Source organism: Lonchura striata, chromosome 6 (assembly GCF_046129695.1).
Source record: "Lonchura striata isolate bLonStr1 chromosome 6, bLonStr1.mat, whole genome shotgun sequence".
Classification (NCBI taxonomy): domain Eukaryota; kingdom Metazoa; phylum Chordata; class Aves; order Passeriformes; family Estrildidae; genus Lonchura; species Lonchura striata.
In genome coordinates, this window is record NC_134608.1 from 66,685,155 (window position 1) to 66,710,825 (window position 25,671).

General features: G+C 51.3%; 2 protein-coding genes across 2 annotated transcripts in view; one reads left to right on the forward strand and one right to left on the reverse strand.

The window, feature by feature from the left end:
• Window positions 1-25,671, forward strand: part of LOC144246355 (uncharacterized) — a 511,900-nt gene that overhangs the window by 153,651 nt on the left and 332,578 nt on the right. The window lies entirely within an intron of this gene.
• Window positions 7,217-8,149, reverse strand: LOC144246420 (olfactory receptor 14A16-like). Its single transcript, XM_077783815.1, has one exon. It carries the CDS (start codon window positions 8,147-8,149, stop codon window positions 7,217-7,219), a length of 933 nt encoding a protein of 310 aa, XP_077639941.1.

The window sequence follows — 25,671 nt, forward strand, 5'->3', positions numbered from 1 at the left end:
AAGCTAAACTTAATTCATTTAATTAAATTATAATTACATTTTAAATATGAAGAAAATTCATAATTTTAAAAAAATGTTTTGGGATGTAGTCTCAGGTGGGCAGTATCTGAGGGTAAGGGGCATGTGGTAAATGGATGTGATTCATGCTGAATAAGTTTTTGTCCTAGATTGCAAGGCAAGATGTATTCAATTGCTGTCTGTTAGTGGTTGGTTTGCTGCATTGTTTATTTTATCTTTTTTATTTTCTTCCCTAATAAAGAACTTTTATTCCTGCTCCCATATTTTTGCCTGAGAGTCCCCCTTAACTTCAAATTTGTAGCAATTCAGAGGGAGAGGGTCTACATTTTTTTTTTTCCCATTTCAGGGGAGGCTCCTGCCTTCCTTAGCAGACTCCTGTCTTTGCAAACCAGGACAGATTTTGGCACCCAACGTGCGGCTCCAGGGCACAGGAACAAAAAAGGGAATAACAGTTCTTGAGTAATCCAATTTCTGTGTGCTGCTACAGAAACCTCGTTCAGCGGCACCCTGTGCTCCAGCCTGCCCTGGTTTGGGTGGCACGGAACCGTGGCTGCATTTCTCCATTTGCAGGCCCTGATCTAAACACGGCTCCTACAGCCAAGGCTGCTGTGGCTGTTCTCCGGTTTTTTTTATGGGTGAATAAGGGGAAGAATTCATGGATCTTTAACTTCCTCTGGGAAGCAGGCACATGGATTCACAGCTGTCACACACTGACTGTGTGCTCTTGGGGTTACTTTAATAATGGCACCTACTGTGAGGAAATGACACCAGGGGAAATTTTGTCCCAAGCCTTTAACCATCTCTTTGGGGCTGCCCCACCAGTTTGTGAAGGGCTCAGATCACTCCAAATACCAATGATCTCATACAGGGGCTGTGTTGCTGTTAGCCCTGTTCTATTTGGCACTGAGAGACAAGGGAAGATTAACCTGGATAACCACCCTGACACCCAGCCCAGAACCTGACACGGCCCCAGAGACCAGGGATGCTGCTGCCCCAGAGCCTGACCCTGCCCCACAGCCACCCCAGATATGAACCACCCAGACTGGGTGGGGGTCTGGTGAGGGAGATGCAGGAGATGCTGAAGGAGTGCATTCCCCAGCTGGTGAGAAGCCCTCCCCCTGCCCCAAAAAAGGAGAGTCTGATGGGGCAGCAGTGGAACCCACAGATGTTACAACTGTCCAGGTTCCAGCTGAGCCACAAAGGCAGCCACAGCCAGCAGCAGTCGCCCCTGTAGAAACAAGGAGGTCTAAGATGGAATCAGAGCACCCAGATAAGGGAAGGCCCTCACAACTCACAGGGGAGCCAGAGGTTGCGATCATCACCGAGTCCCTGACACACAGAAGTCTCTGTAACCTGCACAAGGACATTGTATGATGGAGACGTGAGGCTTATACAACCTGACTGCTTCAAGTCTGAGACCTCATGGATACAGGTGTCCAGCTGGATGGTGGTGAGGCAAGGAATTTGGGACCCTTGACCCAAGGCTCAGGTATGAATCAGAGTTTTGTAAGGGAGCCAGGGTCGCTTTCCCTCTGGGAGCGGCTTTTAATGAGTGTCAGAGAGAGGTTTGTCCACAGGGAGAGAATGCAGGAGCACCAGCACAGAACGTGCTGGGAAACCCTTGAGGAAGGGATCCAAGAGCTGAGGGAAGTGGCAGCATTGGAGGTACTCTTTGGGAGGGATGGACAGCATGATAATGACCCCGACAAGGTCAGGTGCACAGGGCAAATGCTGTGGAGTCTGGCAAGGCTGGGGCCATCTCAGTACACCACCTTCACTGCCACGATTAATGCCGATAACAGCTGAGAGACAGTGGGCTCTGCTGCCAACAGCTGAGAAATTGTGAGAGTATGATCCATGGCCCAGTGCAGGCTCATGGCTCTGCTGTGGGCAAGGAACTCAAAGAGGAGATGAGGGAGATGAGGGTGGAGGTGAGGAGGAACAGTTCCCACATTGCCCCAGTGCGAGTCACAGGCCCCAAAGTCAGAGCCCAACGTTCCCCAGCCAGAGAGAGAGGGTACGCCCCACGGGCTGGCCTGGGGTTCTTTCTGCGTGACCATGGGGAAGACATGGGAAGGTGGGATGGGAAACCCATTTCTGTCCTGGCACCATGGGCGCGTCAGCTCAAGGAGGGAAGCACTGACCGAGGGAATTCCAGTGAAGTGAAGGCAGCCTCAACCTCCCATGACCGAGCTGCCGAGTATGATTTGTCAGATCACCTTTAAAGTACCTCTACAATGTATGCCTAGGAAAGAAATTATATCCAGGGCTAGAGGGGCCCTGCCTCAAGCCAGGGAGAGGCACTGGAAAACTGGATCTTTTGGTCAGTGTGGATCCAATGGCCTGGCATGTCAGAGCCACAGAAATATGAAGCTTTAGCTGATACTAGTTCACACTGTACCCCAATGCCATTGGGACATGTGGGGCAGAACCTGTTTCCATTGCCGGGGTGACGGGGGGATCACAACAATTGACCCTGTTGGGAGCCGAGGTGAGCCTGGCTGGGAAGGAGCGGCAGAAACATCCATTGTGACCGGCCCAGGGGCCCCGTGTGTTCTGGGCATAGACTTCCTCCAGAACGGATGTTACAGAGACCCAAAGGGACTCAGGTGGGCTTTTGGCATAGCTGCTGCAGAGGCAGAGGACATTACGCAGTTGAACACCTTGCCTGGAGTGTCAGAGAACCCATCTGCAGTAGGACTCCTAAGGGTGGAAGAGCAACGAGTGCCAATTGCGACCTCGACAGTGCACGGCCGGCAGTATTGAACGAATCGGGATGCCATGATCCCCATCCACAGAATGATCCATGAGCTGGAGAGCCAAGGGGTGGTCAGTAAGGCCCACTCACCCTTCCACAGCCCCATCTGGCCTGTGCACATGTCTGATGGAGAATGGAGATTGACTGTGGACTATTGTGGCTTGAATGAAGTGACTCCACCGCTGAGCGCTGCTGTGCTGGACATGCTGGAACTCCAGCACAAGCTGGAGTCCAAGGCAGCAAAGTGGTACACCCCTGCTGACATTGCTAACGCGTTTTTCTCCATTCCTCTGGCAGAGAACGCAGGCCTCAGTTTGCTTTCACCTGGAGGGGTGTGCAGTACACCTGGAACCGACTGCCCCAGGGGTGGAAGCACAGCCCCACCATCTGCCATGGACTGATCCAGGCTGCACTGGAAAAGGGTGAGGCTCCAGAACACCTGCAATACATTGATGGCATCGTTGTGTGGGGGAACATGGCAATGGAAGTGTTTGAGAAAGGAGAGAGGATCGTCCAGATTCTGCTGGAAGCCATCTTTTCCATCAAGAAGAGCAAAGTCAAGGGTCCTGCCTGAGAGATCCAGTTCCTTGGGTAAAGTGGCAAGATGGACAGAGTCAGATTCCAACTGAGGTCATCAATAAGATCACCGTGATGTCTCTACCCAGCACCAAGAAGGAAACACAAGCTTTCCTAGGTGCCATAGGTTTTTGGAGAATGCACATTCTCAAGTATCGCCAGATTTTGGGCCCTCCCTACCTGGTCGCCCGCAAAAAAAACAATTTCCACTGGGGCCCTGAGCAGCAACAAGCTTTCACCCAGATCAAGCAGGAGATCACTCATGCTGTAGCCCTTGGCCCAGTCAGGACAGGACCAGATTTCAGAAGTGTCTTCAAAGTGGATAGACTATATTGAAAACAATGCTGAGAGAATTGTTTTGTCCTTTTAACTTTTCTTTTCCTATTTATATCTTGATATAAGCAATATACAATTGATATTGACCCCCAGCACCTTGTTATGCAATCTGAATACATATGAAAATCATGATCCTTCATGGCTGACAACCAATAACACTTTGTCCCTACCCTCCCCCCACCATTTCCCTCATCCAACACCTGGCGCTCCTATGCATCAGGAATCTTGTGGCCAGCAGGACCAGGGCAGTGATTCTTCCCCTGCGAGACAGAGTGAAAATTTAACAGGGTAGAAATCCATTTGGATTTAGGTGAAATGTGCTCCTTTGAGCTTGTTAACATAAGTGAAATATGCTGTTTAGTCTGGTAACTGCAGCACTAGCAAAGTTGCCCCAGCTAAAGAGAAAGAATGCAAATTTCCACACTAAAAAGAGATAAGAAAGACTCCTTGGGCCTTTAAACAGACCACACAGAGTGACCCAGGAGTTCTTTCTGTACTTTCTGACAAAAACAAGTGTAACTAGCTGTAAGTGTAAGATGAAATCATCAGAATGAATATGCATGAACCTATTGTGAAATTCTATGCCTATGGAAATTAATTAAGGGTAACAAAAAAGGTTTGGGACTTCTCAGGGGTGCGCATATCCATTGAAGGGCAATGAGTCCCTACATGTGTCCAGCACTGTAAATAAACATACCACTCCCTACAAATCTTTACTGTAATTGTGGGGTTTTTATTTTTCATATGCATTTCACCTGTGCTGGGCACTGGTTGGGCAGCACCTCGAGTGCTGGGTCCAGTTCCGGGGTCCCCAATTTAGGAAAAGTCGGAGTCCAGGACACTGCAGCACCAAGGAATTCAACAGGGCACTCTGAGGCTTCATGGAACCCCAGAGGCCACTGTGACCCTGCAGGGCCTTGTGGAACCATGCAGAGCTTTGTGACAGAGCAGGACTTCGTGTCATGATGGGGCCATGGTGACCCCAGGGAACCAAGGGGGCCAGTGCTGCCCCTCAGGAACGCACGGAATGCAGGAAACATGTTGGACACCAAGAGGCCATTGTGACACTGTGGGACCAAGGAGAGCATTGCTGCCCTGCCAGACTTCATGGAACCAAGGATCCACTGTGACACTGCAGGGCCTTGGGGACCACAGTGACATTGTGACACTGCAGGGCCTTGAGGGACCACAATGACATTGTGACACTGCAGGGCCCAAGGATCCAAGGGACTTTGTGACACCAAGGGCTTCCATGGAACCAAAGTGACATTGCGGCACTGGGAGGCCTCATGGAATCATGGAGACCATTGGGACACTCTGGGGCCTCATGGAACCCTGGTGACAGCAAGCTGGCTGGGAGTGTGGATCTGCTGGAGGGTAGGAGGGCTCTGCACAGGGCCCTGGACAGGCTGGATCCAGGGCCCAAATCCAACAAATTGAGGTTTAACAAGTCCAAGTGCCAGGTCCTGCACTTTAGCCACAACAACCCCTGCAGTGCTATAGGCTGGGGACAGAGTGGCTGGACAGCAGCCAGACAGAAAGGGACCTGCAGGGACTGATGGACAGCAGGCTGGACATGAGCCAGCAGAGTGCCCAGGTGGCCAAGAAGGCCAATGGCTCCTGGCCTGGATCAGGAATGGTGTGGCCAGCAGGACCAGGGCAGTGATTCTTCCTCTGAGCTGGGCACTGGTTGGGCAGCACCTCAAGTGCTGTGTCTAGTTCTGGACCCCCAATTTAGGAAGGACATGGAGGGGCTGGAGCATGTCCAGAGAAAGGCAACAAGGCTGGTGTGGGGTCTGTAGCACAAGTGCTGTGAGGAGTGGCTGAAGGAGCTGGGGTTGTTGATCCTGGAGAAGAGGAGGCTCAGGGAAGACAAGGCGATGTCAGGGCACAGGTTGGACTTGATGACCTCAAAGGACTTTTCCAGCCTTGCTGGTTCTGTGATTCTCTGAAACCACCCTTGGAGCAGTTGCAGGAGGAGCCCTGGGCCTCCTCTTCAGAAGCTCCAGCAGCCCAGGTCCCTCAGCTTCTCCTCACAGCCCCAAAGCCCATCCTGTCAGTCCTGCAGAGCCTCTGCAGCTCCTCCTCACTGCCCAGAACAGGAAGCCCCACAGGCAGACACAGCAGCCCAGATGTGCCCCCCTGGCCTGGGGTGCCTCTGGCAAGGGAGCAGCACCAGGCACTGCAGGAGCCTGAAGGCAATTCCTGCAGCACTTGTGGGATGATCCTGCTCCCCAAGGGATGTTCCCATGGTGCCAAGTCAGGAACTGCAATGGGGAGTGGGGCCAGAGAGGCAAGGGCAAACAGGGATGGGCTGTGTGCAGGGGAGGGAACAGGGCTGGGCAAGAGAAAGAAATTTGTAGCAGGAAGAGTAAAGAAAGCAAAGGTGAAGCCAAGGAAATGCTCAGGGCAGTTTGGGGGTTGCTGCCAGGCAGCCCTGGCTCCAAGCAGCAGCGTCTGCAGAGGGACAGGAAACTCCCAGCTGATGGGAACAAACTTTCTGGCTGACTGCAGAGGCCAGGACAAAGCTGAGTGGTTTCCCTGGCATCCCCCAGCCCTTCCTGGCCCCAGGGGCTGATGGCATTTGTGCTGCCTCAGGTTCATGTCCCCACAGCACCAGCATGGGGGTGCTCCCGCCTGCTGTGTGCAATGCAAACAGGGGCTGCTGAGCCAGTGCTGCCGTGTCTGTGCCTGCAAGGATGCGGCACCTCTGTGAGCTGGGGGAGAGGCCAGGGCTGCAGAGGGGGGATGTTGTTGGCAGCTCCATGAGGACGGTCTGGGACGCTGCCCTGGGCTGTGCAGCACACTGGGGATGGATCAGCCCCTGCTCTGCTGCTCCTTCCCGTCTCCCCCAGGGCCCTTGCAGAGCACCAGCCATGCTGTTTGCCCCCAGCCTGCCCACGGCCAGCCTGGGGCTGCTCACGGGGGTTTTCTGTGCTGAGCATTGGCCTGGCCGTGTTCTTGAGAGAGCCTGGGCAAGGAGCCTGGAGCCCCCAGGCCCTGGCCTGAGGCGTCAGCGCTGCCCCAGCAGTGCCCATGGCCTGTCCCTGCTGCAGCCCCGGCACTGCCACCCCCAGGACTGTGCCCGGCCCCGAGAGCACTCAGGCCCTGCAGCAACACCAGGGCCACCAGGGCAGCGGGGCAGGGCCACGGGAGCAGCACTGGCAGCACCAAGTGCTGCTGCTCCTGGGCACAGCTGCTGTGCCAGCACTGATCTGCCCCAGCTCTGCACACAGACATTGCTGCTGCAGCTCCAGAGAAGGCAACCAAAGGGCATCTCTGCAGAAAACTGTGCTGGGACATCCTTTAGTTCCTTTAAAGCCACCGAGAATACAGCCCCTCATTGACACAGTCTGTGGGCACAGTGAAGATGGAGAGAAACAAAATTAAAAATGGCAAAAGGAATGACTTTTCTTGTTGACAAGATTAAGAAAGTAAAACAAAGAAAAAGGACCTCCAAAATGAAACCAACAAGAAGTATCAAAAAAATACTTTTAGTACAAGTGATTTGGCAAAATTTTCAGCAGTTTAATGTTTCTGATAGCATCCAGTCCTCAGTCTCCTCACTGCAGCCTTGAGCTCCTGGTTCCTCAGGCTGTAGATGAGTGGGTTCAGGGCTGGAGGCACCACTGAGTACAGAACTGACAGGGCCAGATCCAGGGATGGGGAGGAGATGGAGGGGGGCTTCAGGTAGGTAAATACACCAGTGCTGATAAACAGGGAGACCACAGCCAGGTGAGGGAGGCAGGTGGAAAAGGCTTTGTGCCGTCCCTGCTCAGAGGGGATCCTCAGCACTGCCCTGAAGATCTGCACATAGGAGAAAACAATAAAAACAAAGCAACCAAATCCAAATGAAATATCAACGGTAATCAGCCCAAATTCTCTGAGATAGGCTTTGGAGCAGGAGAGCTTCAGGATCTGTGGGATTTCACAGAAGAACTGGGTCAGGGCATTTCCATGGCACAGGGGCAGGGAAAATGTATTGGCTGTGTGCAGCAGAGCATTGAGAAAGGCACTGGCCCAGGCAGCTGCTGCCATGTGGGCACAAGCTCTGCTGCCCAGGAGGGTCCCATAGTGCAGGGGTTTGCAGATGGACACGTAGCGGTCGTAGCACATGATGGTCAGCAGGAAATACTCTGCCCCAAGAAAGAATAGAAGGAAAAACACCTGTGCAGCACATCCTGTGTAGGAGATGGTGCTGGTGTTCCAGAGAGAATTGTGCATGGCTTTGGGGACAGTGGTGCAGATGGAGCCCAGGTCGCTGAGGGCCAGGTTGAGCAGGAAGAAGAACATGGGCGTGTGCAGGTGGTGGCCGCAGGCTACGGCGCTGATGATGAGGCCGTTGCCCAGGAGGGCAGCCAGGGAGATGCCCAGGAAGAGGCAGAAGTGCAGGAGCTGCAGCTGCCGCGTGTCTGCCAGTGCCAGCAGGAGGAAGTGGCTGATGGAGCTGCTGTTGGACATTTGCTGTGGCTGCACATGGGCACCTGTTCATGGAGAAAGGACAGGGACAAGTCAGGAGAGGCTGCTTGGAGCCAAACCTGGGCCATTCCCTTCAGCCTGTCCTGCTGGAACTCACCCACCCTTGTTCCTGCTCTGGTAAAACCTTCACCCAGGTCCCTGCCTGAGCTCCAGTTGTGCTGGCTGAGTGTGCCAGGAGCAGCAAGGGCTGTATGTGGGGGCTCTCGAGGAGCCATCCCTGCCCTGCTGCCCTGGGTTTGTGGCCATGTGGCACAGGGTCAAGGCTGGATATTCAGGATTTGTCAGGGGAATAACTCCTGATGCAGAAAGGCTTGGTACCATCTGCATTCAGACTTCTAAAGGAATTTCACTTTATTTCTAAAGGAAATAGATGTCAGGAGTTGGTTTTAGGAATTGTTTTCTTACCCACCCACCATTCCTCGCTCTCTGAGGTCAGAACTCCCCAGCATTCCTGCTGCACTCAGAATTTGCCACTGAGAGATGTGAGAGGCAAAGGATTCCCTGTGGCTGAGGGAAGCTGAGGGGCTGGATGGGCTTGTTCCCCCAGCACTGCTCTGTTCAGCCCCCTCTGCTTCCCTGAGCATCTCCCTGGGCCTGGACATCCCCTCCTGAGAGGTGCCTTGTCCCTGCCAGCGCTCACAGAGCCCATCCCACCCTGTGTGCCCTCGGCCCGGCCCTACAGAAACCTGCCTGTGTGCAGGGCCCTGGCTGGGGCAGGCTCTGTGTGCAGCTGGGCAAGGGCAGCTCAGGAGAGCCCTGCTGGGCCCTGCAGAGGGGATGCTGCTGCTGCCCAGGGCTGAGGAGTGGCTGAAGGCCCTTTGGGAGGCTCCCAGCAGAGACACTGACCAGCCAAAGTCACAGTTCTGGAGCCTCTGTAAATGTTCAAACATTCCTTTGATGATCCTGTGTGTCCCTTTCAACTCAGAATGTTCTGTGATTCTGGGATTACAATTCCTGTTCTGCTTCTCTCATCCCCCTGTTGTCTATAATCAAAAGAGAAAAAAAGAACCCTTGCAACAGTGTTAGAACAGTGAAGTTAGAACCAGAACTTCATTGGAACCTTCCAGGTGTCCCAGTGGGGATGAGGCACACCCAGCCCCTGATTTCAACAATTTGTTAATGTTGATTATTTAGGATATTTAAGAGGAACATTCAATGGGAGATTCAGTACCCAGTTACACACCCCTGGCTCAACCCACTGGAATAAGTCCAGGGCCTTCTTTGTCCCAGTTTTTCTTATCACTGCTCACATTCAAAACCCAAAATACTCTTCTTGTGGGTTGTTTCTCTGATAAAAAGATTATATAGCACTTTAAAAATGTATTTAGACAGGTTATAGTTCTAAAATCTAAGAGAAGGTAAGGAAACATACTAGAGTTAATTAAGGATCATAAATATATTAAATATATAATAGTAGTTAAAAAGAGTTATTTAAGAGTTTCATAGAGTTAGTTAAGGATTATAATTTTAAAACTACATAACAGTAATTTACAGAACTATGAATATATGAAAAATATATAAAAAGCAAAAATATTTTTATCATCATCACAAATTTATCATCTTTCTCCAAGCAGAAAATTGAAAACACTCTCAGGAAAGCTCCTGACCTTTACAGCAAACCCAGGCTTACCTTCTTTGGGAAGTGCCCTCTGGAGCTGGTCTGGAGCTGGAGCAGCCCTGCCCCAGCCAGCCCCTCTCAGCAGCAGCACCTGCCCTGCTCAGGGTGGCTCCTTCTCCCCACAGCTCCTGGCCAGCGCTGGGAGCAGCTCCAGGGCCGGCTGAGAGCTGTCCCTGGCAGGCAGCAGAGTCCCTGGCCCAGCACAGCGCCCTGGGCTGCAGGACCCTGCTCTGCAGGACAGCCCTGGGCACCCCTGGCTGCTCTGCACAGGAGATGAGCAGAGAATGCACTCACAGGGGCTGTGGGCATTGGCATGTTCCAGCTTTAGGAGATCTCTCCAGGAGCTGCAGCTGCATTGTCCTGCAGCCAGAGGTTCCTGTGCCAAGGGCTGGCAGTGATTCTGCCCCAGGCACTTCTCAGCCCCTTCCCAGCCCTGACTGATTGAAGCTCTCTGTGCCTCTGTGCTGTGCCTGGGCTGGCTGCAGGCAGTGCCCCAGCCCTGCTGGGCTGGGAGAAGAGCTGCTCAGCAAGAGAAATGTGCTTTTGAAGTTCTGCTTGGTTACCAGGATCACCCTCTGTGCCCGGAGCCCGGCCCAGCTCAGCAGCACAGACACAGCAAAAGGACTTTAATGACCCTCTGGGGCTTTGTGCTCAGGCCCTGAACATCAGGCCCTGAGAGGGAGCTGCAGAAACCTCTGCAGAACTCCAAGTCAGAATCCAACTCCAAAGTTTCTTGGACTTTTAATGGGTCCCACTGAGGGACACAACTGAGAAAGTGTCCCCAGGCCCCAGGCAGAGCAGAGAACTGGAGGCACTGATGGCAGGTGGGGACAAAGAGAAGCCAAGTCTTGGTGCCCTGGGGCACAGCAGGGTCTGTGCCACCAAGGGCTGTGAGGAGACACCTTGTCCTGAGGCCCTGGGGCCTGCTGGCACAGCCCCAGCCAGGCTGGGCACTGTCAGCCCCTGGTCCTGCCCTCAGCATCCCCCCCTAGCCCACATCCCAGTGGCCTCAAGGATCTGCTGGAAGGAGTCCCTGGGGAGCCTTGGTCAGGAATGGCCCTGGGGGCTCCTTCATGCTCCCAGGGACTGCAGGTTTTTCAAAGGACTTTGGCTTTTCCTTTTGCCTTGGAGTCTTTGAGAGGTTTCTGCAATCATGGCCCCAATTATCTGCTGTAATTAGTCCCTGGAGAGGCTTTGTACTCACAATCAGTTGGGCTCATTAATGCTTTGAGATACACAACTTTTTTCTGGTACTTTGGATTTTCCTACCTACATTGAGTGTTTTTTGTGCCATTTTGAGTCTCTGAGAGGTTTTTGTGCAATCCTGGACTCCAGTTATCTCCTCCAAGGAGGCCAAGAGGAGCCTGTGTTAAGGATGGACTTCATGGGGACCCATTAATTCTTTGAGACACTTTTGGGTTTTCTTCTGATTTTGACACTTGGATAGGTTTGTGCAATCTTCTCGCAGGCCCTGAGGTTCCAGGTCTCAGCTCCAAATGCAGAACGGGTCTCATTAGGATCAAGCAAGTCCTGACAAACCATGGCTCTGCCTTGATTTCCCTCTTGTCTGGGGCAGTTCATCAGGAAGTTTCTGTAGTGGTTTTGCTTTGCCAATTTGAGATTTCTCGGCCAATGCATTCATTAATGTGGTGGTTTCAGTGTTGGCTAATTCCCAGTGCACTCACTAGAATATACTTACTCAAATTCCTGCTGTGAGGTAGGATTAGGAGAAAGGCAAAGTGGGCTCAAAATTTTAAAAGTGTATAAAGAAAAGTTTATTAACAGCAACTAAAAGAGTGAGTGATGAGGATGAGAACAAAACTTTCAGAACACTTCCCCTCCCTATACAACTTGACAATGTAAAGCGACAAAACCTAAAATTTTCTGTCACTTTACCACCTCTAAAATAGTCTGTCTTCAGTTCAGTTAGGGAGAGAAACTCCTCTTGTTAATGTTATGGAGGCTTATCCACAAGAAAACAGTTATCTCATGGCTTTTCATTTCCAGAAATAGCAGCTGCCTGGAATAATCTGCAATTGTGAAGTCCCTCCAATTTTTTCACAGCTGTTCCCACAGCTGTGTTCATGAGCCTTGCCAGCTTCTGGGGTATTGGTTTAAAGATGAGCTGTTTAAGAGCAAAGGTTCTCTTCATCTCTTTCTGAAATCATCTTCATCTCTGGGAACAGAGGTCTTCTTCTCTCCCTGAGGACACAGGGTCTCATCACTCTGCTCTTTCTCTGTTCAAACTTCTCATTGGAGATCACAGCTACTTCAACATTTGCTTACTTTAGCATGGAGGCCTTTGCTGAAACAAGTCATCTCCCCATACTTTTCAATGTGTTATGGGGAAAAAGAGAGTTTGAGGTATCAATGACATCCTTCTCCATAGCTTTAGCAGAGGATTTCTGCCCCAAGATCAAGGCATCTCCTCATCCCTCCCATATGGGACTCAACTTCCTCTTCCCTGCCCTCAGTGTGTCCATGTTGCTCCTCTGTGTGCCTGCCCTGTGTCCTTTTCTCTCACTGGAGGGAGGATGGCAGCACTGGCAGAGTCAATATCTGCCCGGTGCTGAAGATGGTTCCGTGAGCCCGGCCGGGCTCAGTAGCCAACTTTGATTTTGGCCATGGTTCCTGGACATGAAGTCCAGTTCTTTTCCATAGGAATGAAGGGACAGATCCCCACTGTTTTAGGGGCAGATGAGAGGTGACCACAAGAGGAAAAGGCCAGCCTGAGATGGCAGGTTTTTGTCTGGGAGATACTCTTACATATAGGGAACATTTTTGGGAGAGTACCGATTTTGGCAATGTGCATCTGAAAAGACAGATGGTTCTTTTCCATAGGAAGGAAAGCATGGAGCACCAGTGCTCCAGGAGCTGATGAGAAGCAGCCCTTGACATCCTAATACCACCCTGACCTGTCAGGTGGCCCATGGCAGGCCAAGCCAGCCAGACCTGGTCCATGTTCCCTCGCTTCCATGGGGCCCCACAGTGTCCCAATGGTCCCTGGCTTCCAGGAGGCCCTGAGGTGTCACAATGCCCCCTTGGTGACACCAGGCCCTGAAGGGTCGGAATGGTCTCCATGGTTCCATCAGGCCCCACAGAGTCATAATGGTCTCTGGGTCCATGAAGCCCCGTGGTGTCACCATGGCCCCTTGGTTCCATGGGCTTCAGTGGTGCCACAATGATCCCCTTGGTTCCATGCGGTGCTCACAGTGTCACAGTGATCTCCATGGGAAGGAAAGAACCGAGCCCCAGTGTTGCAGGGGCAGCCACATTAGACCAAGGCCAGCCAGACTTGATGGTACTGGCAGATTTTGTCTGGGAACAACCCTTGGATATAGGGAATTTTAGAGGTGGAATCCCAATTTCAGACATGGACACCCAAAGTAGAAGGATGGTTCTTTTCCACAGGAAGAAAAGCACGGAACACCCGTGTTTCAGGGACAGATGAAAGGCTTCCACCAGAGGCCTAAGGCAGCCAGACTTCTCTGTCCTGGTAGCTTTTGTCTGAAAGCAACCCTTGGATATAGGGAATTTTGGAAGTGGAACCCCAATTTCAGCCATTTCTGCATAGATAATAAGGATGGTTCTTTTCCATAGGAAGGAAAGCAGAGAGCCCCAGTGTTTCAAAGGGAGAAGTGAAGAGAGGTGGCTCTTGAGAGGCCAAGCCAGCCTGACCTGTTTGTTCTGGCAGCTTTTGTCATGGAGAGATCCTTGGATATATGGAATTTGGGAGAAGGTATCTCAATTTTGACCATGAACACCTTGAGAAGAAGGACAGGTCTTTTTCATTGGAAGGAAATCACTGACCCCAGTGTTTTGAAAGCAAGTGAGAGGCATCCGCAAGAGGCCAAGGGCAGCCAGATCTGTCTGTCCTGGCAGATTTCACTGGGAGCAATCGTTGGATGTATAGAGTTTTGGAGGTGGAATCCCAGTTCTGGCCATGGACGCCTGCTCAGGATGGATGTTTTTTTCCTATAGGAAAGAAAAGCACAAAATCCAAGTGTTCTAGAAGAAGATGAGATGTGGCCAGCCTTAGGCCAAGCCAGCCAGACCTCTCTCTCCTGACAACTTTCATCTAGGGGCTATCCTTGGACATAGGGCATTTTGGAGGTGGAATCTCAGTTCTGGCCGTGGACACCTAGACAGGAAGAAGAGTTCTTTTCATTAGGAATGAAAGCACAGAGTCCCAGTGTTTCAGAGGCACATGAGTGCGAGCCCTCAGGAAGCCAAGGCCAGCCAGATTTGTGATCCCTGGCATCATTTTTCTGGGAGCTATCATTGGATATAGGGAATTCTGTAGGCAGATGCCCAATTTTGGCCATGGGTACCTGGTTGAAATGGATGTTTTCTTCCCATAATAAAGAAAAGCACATGGTCCCAGTGTTTGAAAGCCAGATGAGAGGTGGCCCCCGGGTGGCCAAGGCAGCCAGACTTGTTTCTCCTGGCAGATTTCATCTGGGAACAATCTTTGCAATGTAAGCAAATTTGCAGAAGGAATCCCAATTTTGGCCCTGGGTCCCTGGAGGAGAAGGACAGTTCTCTCTCATAGGAAGTGAAGCCCAGAGACCCAGTGCTTCAGAGGAGATGAGAAGCAGCTCTAATCATACCAAGGTGTTCAGGTGGACCCCAGGAGGCCCAGCCAGCCAGACCTGTTCCATGTTCCCGTGGTTCTGTGGGACCACACAGTGTCACAATGGTCTCCTTGGCTCCATCAGGCCCTGGAGTGTCACAATGTTCCCCTTGCTTCTGCAGTGTCACAGTGGCCCCATGCTTCCATGAGGCCTTGCAGTGTCACATTGGCTTTGTGGTTCCACAAAGCCCTGATGTGTCACAATGGCCCCTCGGCTCCGTGTGCCCTCGCTGTGTCACAACGGCTCCTCTGTGACACTGCGGCTGCACAAGGTCACCATGGACCCTTAGTTCCTTGTGATCACTGAATTCCACGGTGGTTTCCTTGATTCCATGAGTCCCCACAGTGCCACAATGATCCCCTTGGTTCCAAAACTTCCCACAGTGTCACAATGGCCCCTTGGTTCCATGAGGATCTGCAGGGTCACACAGGTTTGTGACATTTGTCCTTGCTGCCCCTCACATCCCCTGCCCCACAAACATCCCCGAGCCACCCGTGAGGGACAGGCCCTGCTGTGCCAGGCTGGGCTCAGGGCTTGGCCTTTCTGCTTCCCCCAGCCAGCCCAGGCCTTGCTCAACATTGCAGTTCCCTGCTCTGAGGCTTTGGATCCCTGCAATCCTGGCCTCAAGGATCTGCTCTCACCAGTCCCTGGTAGCCTTTGGCAGACCCTGTCCTCAGTGGGACCCAGTGATGCTCCAAGGGACTTGGAGTTTTGCTTCTGACTCCTTGAGCAGCTTCTTCAGCCTTCTCTCAGTGCCTCATGATCCTGGACAGGGGCTCGAATCCACCGTGGGGATCATCAAAACAAAGAAAACCCTCAGGGACGCTTTGTCTTCCTTCAATCGTCTTCAGGTCTCCAGGGCTTGTGCGGCTGATTGAAGCCAGTTTGGAGTTCTGTTAAGGAGGAAGATTTCCAAGTTCACCTCATGACTTCTTTTCTTTTATCAATGTAATATTTTTTTATTTCCCAATTCAGAGAAGAGCTGTTAGAAGTATTCCCCAGGTGATCTTGACGCTAAAGTTCCCCTTAGGAGGTCTGGGCATGTAGAAGAATGAGCCCCCTGAGGGCTGACCCTGTTTGGACAAGCTGCTCCTCACCCGCAGCCTCACCATGTCTGACATCGCCCACCTGGCACTGACATCCCTGTGCCCTGCAGCAGAACCTTGTCCCTGAGCTCTGCAGCTCCATGTCCCAGCCCATTGCACCGTGTCCCACCTGCTCTCCTCAGGGCTCTGCCTGCACACAGGGAAGGAGAAGTTTTCCTGTTGGGAAGGAAAGAATGGAAAAGCATGATCAGGTTTCCTGAACAACAAACCCCACTCAGGAACCACCTGCTCAGTACAGGCTGCCTGGAATGGTGTCACCTTTCTACAAAGGACAGTGTGACCAGAAATGATCTCTGGAAGCAGAATTCTCTGAGTCTCCCAGCTGAATTCTCTGTCCCTGTCCTTTTCCTGGATCTCTGTTGCAGATGGAAGCTGCTGGTGCCATCCTCACTTTTAACCTCTTTTTAGAATGCAGGCAGATATTCCCAGCTGTGTTGAGCAGGATTTCCTCAATGTTTCTATAAATCTTTTGTGTTCCCCATGGAACGAAGGGGCCATTTTGGCACTTAAGGGGTGATGTGGAAGCAAGGAGTCAATTGTGACCCTGGGGTCCCATGGAACCAAGGAGTCCATAGTGGCCCAGCAGGGCTGCATGGAGCCAATGGTCCATGGTGACACTGCCCATCCAAGGAGCCCAGTTGGACACTGTGGAAGCTCATGGAGCGAGGTGGCCATTGTGACACTGAAGAACTTCATGACACCAAATATCCATGGGGACACAGCAGGGCATCATGGAACCCAGGAACTACTGTTGGCAGTGTGGAAACTCCTGGAACCAGGGGCTGTTGCGGCACTGCAGAACCAACACAGCTGCTGCACCTTGTCCCCTGTCCTGCACAGCTCCTTGGGAGGCACGGCAGGAGCAGCACCCTGGGAACCTTGGGAATGCCCCTCTGGGATCCATGGCACACACTCCTTGGGCATGGAATTACAGTTCCCAGCCAGGAAAAGATGTTCCTGCTCTTGAAGTCAAAGCTCTTGTGAAAGAGTCAAAAGCCAAGTGGAGCAAGATCCTACAGTGACATTCACTGCCAGCCTTCCTAACTTCACCCATGGTGGTTGGAGTTCATGGATTGGGAATGAAATCAGGGCAGGGTCTTTGGTGGGAGCTGCCCTGGGTCAAAGGGGACACTGAGAGAGAAACAGAGCAGGCAAAGGAAGGCAGGAGAGACAGGAGGACACAAATACAATCAACTGAGAAGGTGTCATTCTGAAAAGCAAAACAGAACTGACTGAAAATTAATGGGACAGGAAGCAATAATTTTGAATGTTTTATTTACTTTCAAAATATATCCCATACACCCAGCTGCACACAATCATGATCCTACGCCCTTTACATTTGGATCCCACTTCTTCCAATTTCCCTCCTACCCCATCTCACCCTGGAGGTTGTGGAATTGGGTATTTTGTCATGGGTTATAGTTTTTTGAGGCGGAAACAAGCCATTTTGATGTGGTATTGAGCTCTTTTGGGGTAAGATTGAGGTGTTTTCAGTGAGGCTGAGTCATTTTGAGGTGACAGATCAATCCATCTTGTCTTCAGGAGTGCAAAGATGTGGAGAACACAGCCTGAAATCCCCCAAGAACCCACAAATCCTTCAGAATATGTCCCCAGACTATAAATTTAATCTCAAATACCTGTTAAAGGGTTGGACTTTGGGAATATCTGAATAATTACTTTATTTTCAGTCCTATTTCAGGTGTTTTAATTGATAAAGACATATCTGAAGAATGTTAAGGCCAAATCAAAAAGATGACCAGTCAGGTGTCTTCCCAACATGGATCACAGCGAATGTGGGTCACCAGGCCTGTGCACAGCATGGGTCTTCCCATGGGGGATAAGGCTGGAGCAGTGTACAAAGCTCTTCATGCAGTTGGGGGACTCACCGGGCTTCCTTTACTAGTGCCTCCGTTGGTGTTTGGTCAAGTGAGAGCTCTGGGTGAAGCTCTTCCCACACCGGGGACACTTGTAGGGCCTCTCCCCGGTGTGGATGCGCCGGTGCTTGACAAGGGAGGAGTTGTACTTGAAGCCCTTCCCGCAGTCGGGGCAGCGGAAGGGCCTCTCATCCATGTGAATCCGCTGATGGCAGAGGAGATTAGAGCTGGTCTTAAACTTTTTCTGACACTCAGGACACTCATAGGGCCTCTCCCCAGGGTGGATCATTTGGTGGATGATGAGGTTGGACCTCTGGCTGAAGCCCTTCCCACATTGCTCACACTTGTATGGCCTTTGCCCAGTGTGGATGATCTGGTGGCGGATCAAGTTGGATCTTGTGCTGTAGCTCATCCCACATTCCCCGCACTCATAGGGCCTCTCTCCCTGGTGTGGATGCACCTGTGGGTGACGAGGGTGGAGTTGCGCTTGAATCCCTTCCCACAGTCCGGGCAGCAGAAGGGCCTCTCATCCGTGTGAAGCCGCTGGTGCAGGAGGAGAGTGGAGCTGGTGTGAAACCTCTTCTGACACTCAGGACACTCGTAGGGCCTCTCCCCAGTGTGGATGCGTTGGTGGGTGACAAGGGCAGAGCTGCACCTGAAGCCCTTCCCACACTCCCCACACTCGTAGGCCCATTCCCCAGTGTGGATCATCCGGTGGTGGATCAGGTTGTTGCTCCTCCTGAAGCTCTTCCCACACTCCAAGCACTTGTAGGGCTTCTCCCCATCATGATGCTGCTCAGGCACCACCAGCTCCGAGCTCTGGCTGAATCTCTGCCCACCTTCCTGGCACAGAGTGGGACTTTCCTCCTCAGAACACCCTGGGCTGGCCTTGCAGCCCCTCCTCCTGTGGCATCTCTGGGGCTTTTCCTCACTGTTGTATTCCTGCACCATGGAGCTGCTCAAAATGGCCTCTTCCAAGAGGTTCTGCTGTGGAGATTTATCCTCCTTGGTCTTTATCTTCTTCTCCTTGTCTGGGGGAGGAAGGACAAGGAGTAGGTGGGATTTGCCTCCATGCCAGATGGAATGGCAAGGAGATCCCCCACAGTGCGTCCCCAGCAGGAGGGCAACGACAGTGGGGCTGTCCTGCAGCTGGGAGCCAGGCTGAGCTGGGAGATGGAGCAGGAGAGAGGGGGAAAGGGGCACTGACTTCCTCCTCACCTGCCTCGGTGTTCCAGGGCATCTTCCTTTTCCTTGCAACCTTCTCCTCCATCTGGCGAATGTTTGGGTATGGGAAATACTGTTTTGGGAGGTAAACAAGGGATGAGCACAGTGAGTTTGTTACTGGTTGGAAGGCAAACCAGGGGGACAGTCTAAGCCAGAAGGACAATCGAATAAGATAATTAAGATCAAGGCAATGATGCAGAAACACTGGTTTAAACTCACAGAGTCAGGATATAACCTGACACCCCGTTGCTCAGGGTGGTGGTAGCAGGCTGATGAAATGGTGGCTGCAGTCCAGCTGGAGTGATGAACGTGATTCTGTCAAAGTGGCGATCCTGTAGAAGGGTCTGGTCTTCCTCTGAAGGTCCAGTGGTGCTTATGGAGCTCTTGTCCTCTGGGAATCCAGTAGGCAAGGTGATCGTGGTGTTGCAAGGGTGAGATTATATCCAGGCAGGAATGCTTGGTTCCTCCCCCTGGGCAGAGCATCCCACAATGGGATGATGTAATTTTATCAGTGCTGCAGTGACACTCAATGGCCCATTAACAGAAGATGGACCCTGGAGGGCGTTATCAGGGCTGAGCCTTGGAAGAGATAAAGAACACTGCCCCACCTGTTGATAACAGTTTATGGAGATGGGGACTGAAAACACTTTTGGTTACATCTGACACTGAAACCTGAAACAGTGAGGCAATCCCTGCTCGGGGTGGGGGTGAACACCACCCCCCTTACCCAAACTGGCTCAGGTGTAAAACCCCCACCCTGGGAAGGCCACTCACACAGGGGACAATGTCACACTTGCCCTGCACCAGGGGAGATCTCTGTCCCTGTCACTCCCTTGCTTTCTCCCCTTCTCTCTTCCTTTCCATCTCTCTCTACCTCACATTTACTGGTCAGTAAAATTCACTTTGGATTTGGTGTTGTTAGCACCTTATTTGGGGCAGGGGCATCTCTCTAACAATTTTATTAACCAAACTGCAATATTACTTTGCACAGTGAGTTCAGGGCACTGTTGTCTGACCCCAAGTGTCTTTGACAACAGCCTGGTTCCCTCCTCTCCAGAGGTTCTGCTTCTTTCCGAAGGAACTCTTGGAAACTTCGATGCAGCTTCCTCTGAGCAACTTTTGGGAGAACTTATGAGGAAAGTGGAAGCTGTGGGTGGCCAGGGTAAAGAAAATATTTTGTTTTCCTGCTTTGAAAAGTCTGTTAAAATCACTGGAGGAAAGGGAACAAATGATACCAGCGAGACTGACAAGGATCATTCACCCCAAGGTGAGAAACACAAGGCTACTAAAGTCCTACAAGAAGCCCAGCTCAAGTTATTCCGAAATAGCTCCTGAATTCACAAGATTGGGGGGAGAATCATTATTTTCTTCATCCCTGTCACCTTTGTGACAGCCACACAGACTGTTCCCTTCCTTTTAATAATCTGTATTGGGACAAATTTCAATGTTTTGTTTTTTGGAACCTGCCAGCATCTGAGCTGGAGCTGTGCTGGAACTGATGAAATTTGGAATTACCACAGAATTGCTTCTGTTGTTGGTCTATTAATATTTGGGATTTGTTTGTGTTTCCATCAGAAGTGACTTGTGGGAAGAGCAAAACTTCCTCAAGGCATTTTATAGAGGGTTAAATTTGATTTCTGCTGAATTTGTTTTGTCCAGTGCTCAGGGGATGCTCAAGGGGTCTTGGGTTTTGGTTTGGCTCTAATTTTCTTCTGATTTGTCTTTATCATTTAAAAACACCTGAAAAATGCCTAAAAAGAGTATTGACCAGAGATGTCAAAAGTCCCACCATTTAAGAGGTATTTGAGGTGGAATTTACAGTTTGGTAACATATTCTGGAGGATTTGTGGGTTCTTGGGGGTTATCTGGGAGTATTCTCCATATTTTTGCGCTCTAAAAGCCAAGGTGGATTTGTCTGTCACCCGAAAATGACTCAATCCCACCTCAAAATGGCTGGTTCCCACCTCACTCCCATGCCAAAATTACTCAATTCCTCAGCCTCCAGGATGAGATGGGGTTGGAAGGTGATTGGGAGAAGTGAGATCCAAATTTGAGGGTGTGGGATCAGGATTGTGTGGGGACGGGTGGGTGTCATTTATTTTGATAATAAATAAAACTTTCAGGATTACTGATTTCTGTCCCATTCATTTTCTGTCAGTTATGGTTTGCTTTTCAGAGTGCTGCCTTCTCACATGATTTTGTTTGTGTCCTCCTGTCCCAGACTGAAAAGCAAGATGTGTTCTATTTGCCATCTGTATGGCAGTTGTCCTGTGTTAAGTGGGCAGTTTTTCCTTATCTCTTCCACAATCAGTATTCCCTCAGGGGAGACATCTGCTGATAATGGGCTATTGAATGTCACAGCATGACTGATAAGAACTATAACATCCCATTGCTCCACCCAGAGGGAGGAGCCAAGCATTCCTACCTGCATCTAGTCTTGAGATTCTGGCCCACCAACACAGCTTTTTCTGGGCTGGATTTCTCAGAGGAACAGCTGCCTCTTCCTCTTCAGAAGAAGACACCCATTCCTACAGGATCACTTCTCCAACAGAACCACACCTAACACTCCTGGAGGACTGCACCCACAGTTCCCATTGGACTCCAGCCAACACCCTGTCCAACAGGGAGTCACACTGTATTCTCACTCTGTCATTGTTGTTTTAGTTTACTGCATTGTTTATTTTATAGTTCTATTTTCTTCCCTAATAAAAACCTGTTATTCCTGCTCCCATATTTTTTTACCTGACAGGCCCCCTTAATTTCAAATTTATAACAATTCTGAAAGATTCTACATTTTTCCATTTCAGGGGAGGCTCCTGCCTTCCTTAGAAGACACCTGTCTTTCCAAACTAAAACACCTCCTTTCTCTCCTGCCTTCCTTTGCCTGCTCTGTTTCTCTCTCAGTGTCTCCTTTGACCCAGGGCAGCTCCCACCAAAGACCCTGCCCTGATTTCATTCCCAATCCATGAGCTACGACAACCATGCGTGAAGTTAGGAAGGCTGGCAGTGAAATGTCACTGTAGGATCCTGCTTTACTTGGCTTTTGGCTCCTTCATAAGAGCTTTTCCTTCAAGGGCAGGAACATCTTTTCCTGGCTGGGAACTGGAATTCAAGCCCCTGGGAGTGTGTGCCATGGATCCCAGAAGGGCATTCCCAAGGTTCCCAGGGTGCTGCTCCTGCTGTGCCTCCCAAGGAGCTGTGCAGGACAGGGGACAAGGTGCAGCAGCTGTGTTGGTGCTGCAGTGCCGCAACAGCCCCTGGTTCCAGGAGTTTCCACACTGCCAACAGTAGTTCCTGGGTTCCATGATGCCCTGCTGTGTCCCCATGGATATTTGGTGTCATGAAGTTCTTCAGTGTCACAATGGCCACCTCGCTCCATGAGCTTCCACAATGTCCAAATGGCCTCCTTGGATGGGCAGTGTCACCATGGACCATTGGCTCCATGCAGCCCCGCTGGGTCACCTTGGACTCCTTGGTTCCATGAGGTTCTGGGGGTGTCTCCATGGTCTCCTTGGATCCACAGTGTCACAATGGACCACTGGATCCACGTGGCCCTGTTGTGTCACCGTGGCCCCTTGGTTCCATGGGACCCCAGGGTCACAATTGACTCCTTGCTTCCATGTCATGCCCTCAGTGCCAAAATGGCCCCTTCGTTCCATGGGGAACACAAAAGATTTATAGAAACATTGAGCAAATCCTGCTTAACACAGCTGGGAACATCTGTTTGCATTCCAAAGAGAGGTTAAAGGTGAGGCTGGCACCAGCAGCTTCCATCTGCAACAGAGATCCAGGGAAAGGGCTGGGATAGAGAATTCAGCTGGGAGACTCAGAGAATTCTGCTTCCAGTGATCATTTCTGGTCACACTGTCCCTTGTAGAAAGGTGACACCATTCCAGGCAGCCTGTACTGAGCAGGTGGCTCCTGAATGGGGTTTGTTGTTCAGGAAACCTGATCATGCTTTTCCATTCTTTCCTTCCCAACAGGAAAACTTCTCTTGGGTCTGTGTGCAGGCAGAGCCCTGAGGAGAGCAGGTGGGACACGGTGCAATGGGCTGGGACATGGAGCTGCAGAGCTCAGGGATAAGGTTCCGCTGCAGGGCACAGGGATGTCAGTGCCAGGTGGGCAATGTCAGACATGGTGAGGCTGGGGGTGAGGAGCAGCTTGTCCAAACAGGGTCAGCCCTCAGGGGGCTCATTCTTCTACATGCCCAGACCTCCTCTGGAGAAGTTCAGTGTCAGGATCACCTGGGAAATGGTTCTATCAGCTCTTCTCCAAACTGGGAAATAAAAAAATACTCACTTGATTGAAGAAAAAAAAAAACATGATGTGTACTTTGAAATCTTCCTCCTTAACAGAACTGCAGACTGACTCCAATCAGCTGCACAAGGCCTGGAGCACTGAAGACGATCGAAGGAAGAAAAAGAGCCTCCAAGGGCTTTCTGTATTTTTATGATCCCCACAGTTGATTTGGGCGCCTGTCCAGGATCATGAGGCACTGAGAGAAGGCTGAAGAAGCTGCTCAAGGAGTCAGAAGCAAAATCCAAGGCCCTTGGAGCATCACAGGGCCCCACTGAGGACAGGGACTGCCAAAGGCTCCCCAGGGACTGGAGAGAGCAGATCCTTGAGGCCAGGATTGCAGGGATCCAAAGGCTCAGAGCAGGGAACTGCAATGCTGAGCAAGGCCTGGGCTGGCTGGGGGAAGCAGAAAGGCCAAGCCCTGAGCCCAGCCAGGCACAGCAGGGCCTGTCCCTCACGGGTGGCTCAGGGCTGTTTGTGGGGCAGGGGGATGTGAGGGGCAGCAGGGACAAATGTCACAAACCTGTGTGACCCTGCAGATCCTCATGGAACCAAGGGGCCGATGTGACACTGTGGGAAGTTGTGGAACCAAGGGGATCATTGTGGCAGTGTTGGGGCCCATGGATCAAAGGGGCCATTGTGACATTGTGGGGCCTCATGGAAACAAGAGGTCATTGTGAGTCTGCAGGGCTGGAACACCCCAGAACACTGAAATGCTGGGGGTCACCAAAGGTTCTTTTACTTGAGTTTGGTGCACAGGAGAAACACCAACCAGATATTCTCACCATAGCCAGATGCAAAGAATATTCTTGGTAGGAAGGGACCCACGAGGATCATCAAGTCCAGGTCTTAAGCGAATTGCCCACACAGGGATTGAACCCACAGCCCCAGTGATACCAGCACCATGCTCCAACCAACAGAGCTAAGAGGCCAAAATAATACAAAATTTTTCTGGCAAAATATAGACAATCAAGGGACTTCAGCAAAGGGTTTAATACAACATCCACTTCAACATAAAACTCTTATCATAGCATTAACTTCATTAACTTAGTCGATTTAACCTAAAAACCTTTAATCCTTAATACGCTAAATTACCCAAAATAGTTCCAAGTAATTAGGATTAGAAAGAGGAGAAATAGAGAACATCAGAAAGACAGAAGATCTATAGAAAGACGCACAGAGGCACAAACTTCTCAGGTTCCAGCGTTGCTAACAGAGGAACCCCAGGAGAAGGCAGGATCCAGACCATGGGCTGGCCTCGTGCTCCGGCTTTTAACCCCCTGGGCCTCCATGGGCCCGCCCCTGGGGTGGGACTGCCAGGTGATTGACCAATCAGAGTCAGGGTAGGCACCAGCTGCTGGTGTGTGATTGGTTGACAGCTCAGCCAATCAGCACTGCCCCTGCTGTGTGATTGACAGCTCTGCCAGGCCAGGCTGGGGGCGGGGCTCTGTCCCACCACAAACCAAGGCCTGACCCGCCCCCGGCCCTGCACGGGCATTCCGAGCATCCCAAGGTGTCTCGGGACATCGATCTCATCCAGCCTCTGACAGCGACCACGGTGGCACTGCAGAACCTCATGGAACTAAGGGTCAGTTGTGACAGTCCAGGTCCAAGGACACCACGGTGACACTGCAGAAATTCATGGAACCAAGGAGCCATGGTGACACCATGCTCCATCATGGAATCAAGAAGACCATTGTGGAACTCAGAGAGCCCAAGGTACCAAGGGTCCATGGTGACCTTGTGCAGCCCACAGTGTCACAGCGAGGGCACACGGAGCCGAGGGGCCATTGTGACACATCAGGGCTTTGTGGAACCACAAAGCCATTGTGATATTGCAAGGGCTCATGGAAGCATGGGGCCATTGTGACACTGCAGAAGCAAGGGGAACATTGTGACACTCCAGGTCGTCATGGAACCAAGGAGACCATTGTGACACTGTGGGGTCCCACAGAACCAATGGAACATGGAACAGGTCTGGCTGCCTGGACCACCCAGGGGCCAATTCTCATCTGCCTATGAAACACTGGGACCATGTAGTTTTCTTTCTTATGGGAAAAAACATTCACCTCAACTAGGCGCACATGACCAAAATTGGGTATTTGACACCAGAATTCCCTATATCTAAGGATAGCTCCCAGAAAAAAGGTGCCAGGACTGACAAGTTTGGCTGGCCTTGTCTTCCTGAGAGTTGGCACTTATTTGCTTCAGAAACACGGGTGCTCTGTGCTTTCCTTCCTAATAAAATGGCCAAAATTGAGATTCCACCTCCAAAATGCCATATGTCCAAGGATAGCCCCTAAACAAAAGGGGCCAGGAGAGCCAGATCTGGCTGGCTTGGCCTAAGGCAACCTCTCGTCTTCTTCCAGAACACTTGGAGTTCACGCTTCTCTTACCCATAGGAAAAAACCCATCCATCTTGACCAGGCGCCCATGGCCAAAACTGGGATTCCACCTCCAAAACTACATACCGCCAAGGATTTCTCCCAAGTGAAATGCCAGGAAAGACAAGTCTGGCTGCCCTTGGACCCTTGGGGGCTGCCTCTCACCTGCCTCGAAACACTGGGGCTTGCTGCTTTCCTTCCTATGGAAATTAACTGTCCTTATGTATGAAGAAATGACCAAAAATGGAATTCAACCTCCAAAATTCCCTCTATCCAAGGGTTGCTTTCAGACAAAAGCTACCAGGACAGAGAGGTCTGGCTGCCTTAGGCCTTTGATGGCTGTCTTTCATCTGCCCCTCAAACACCGG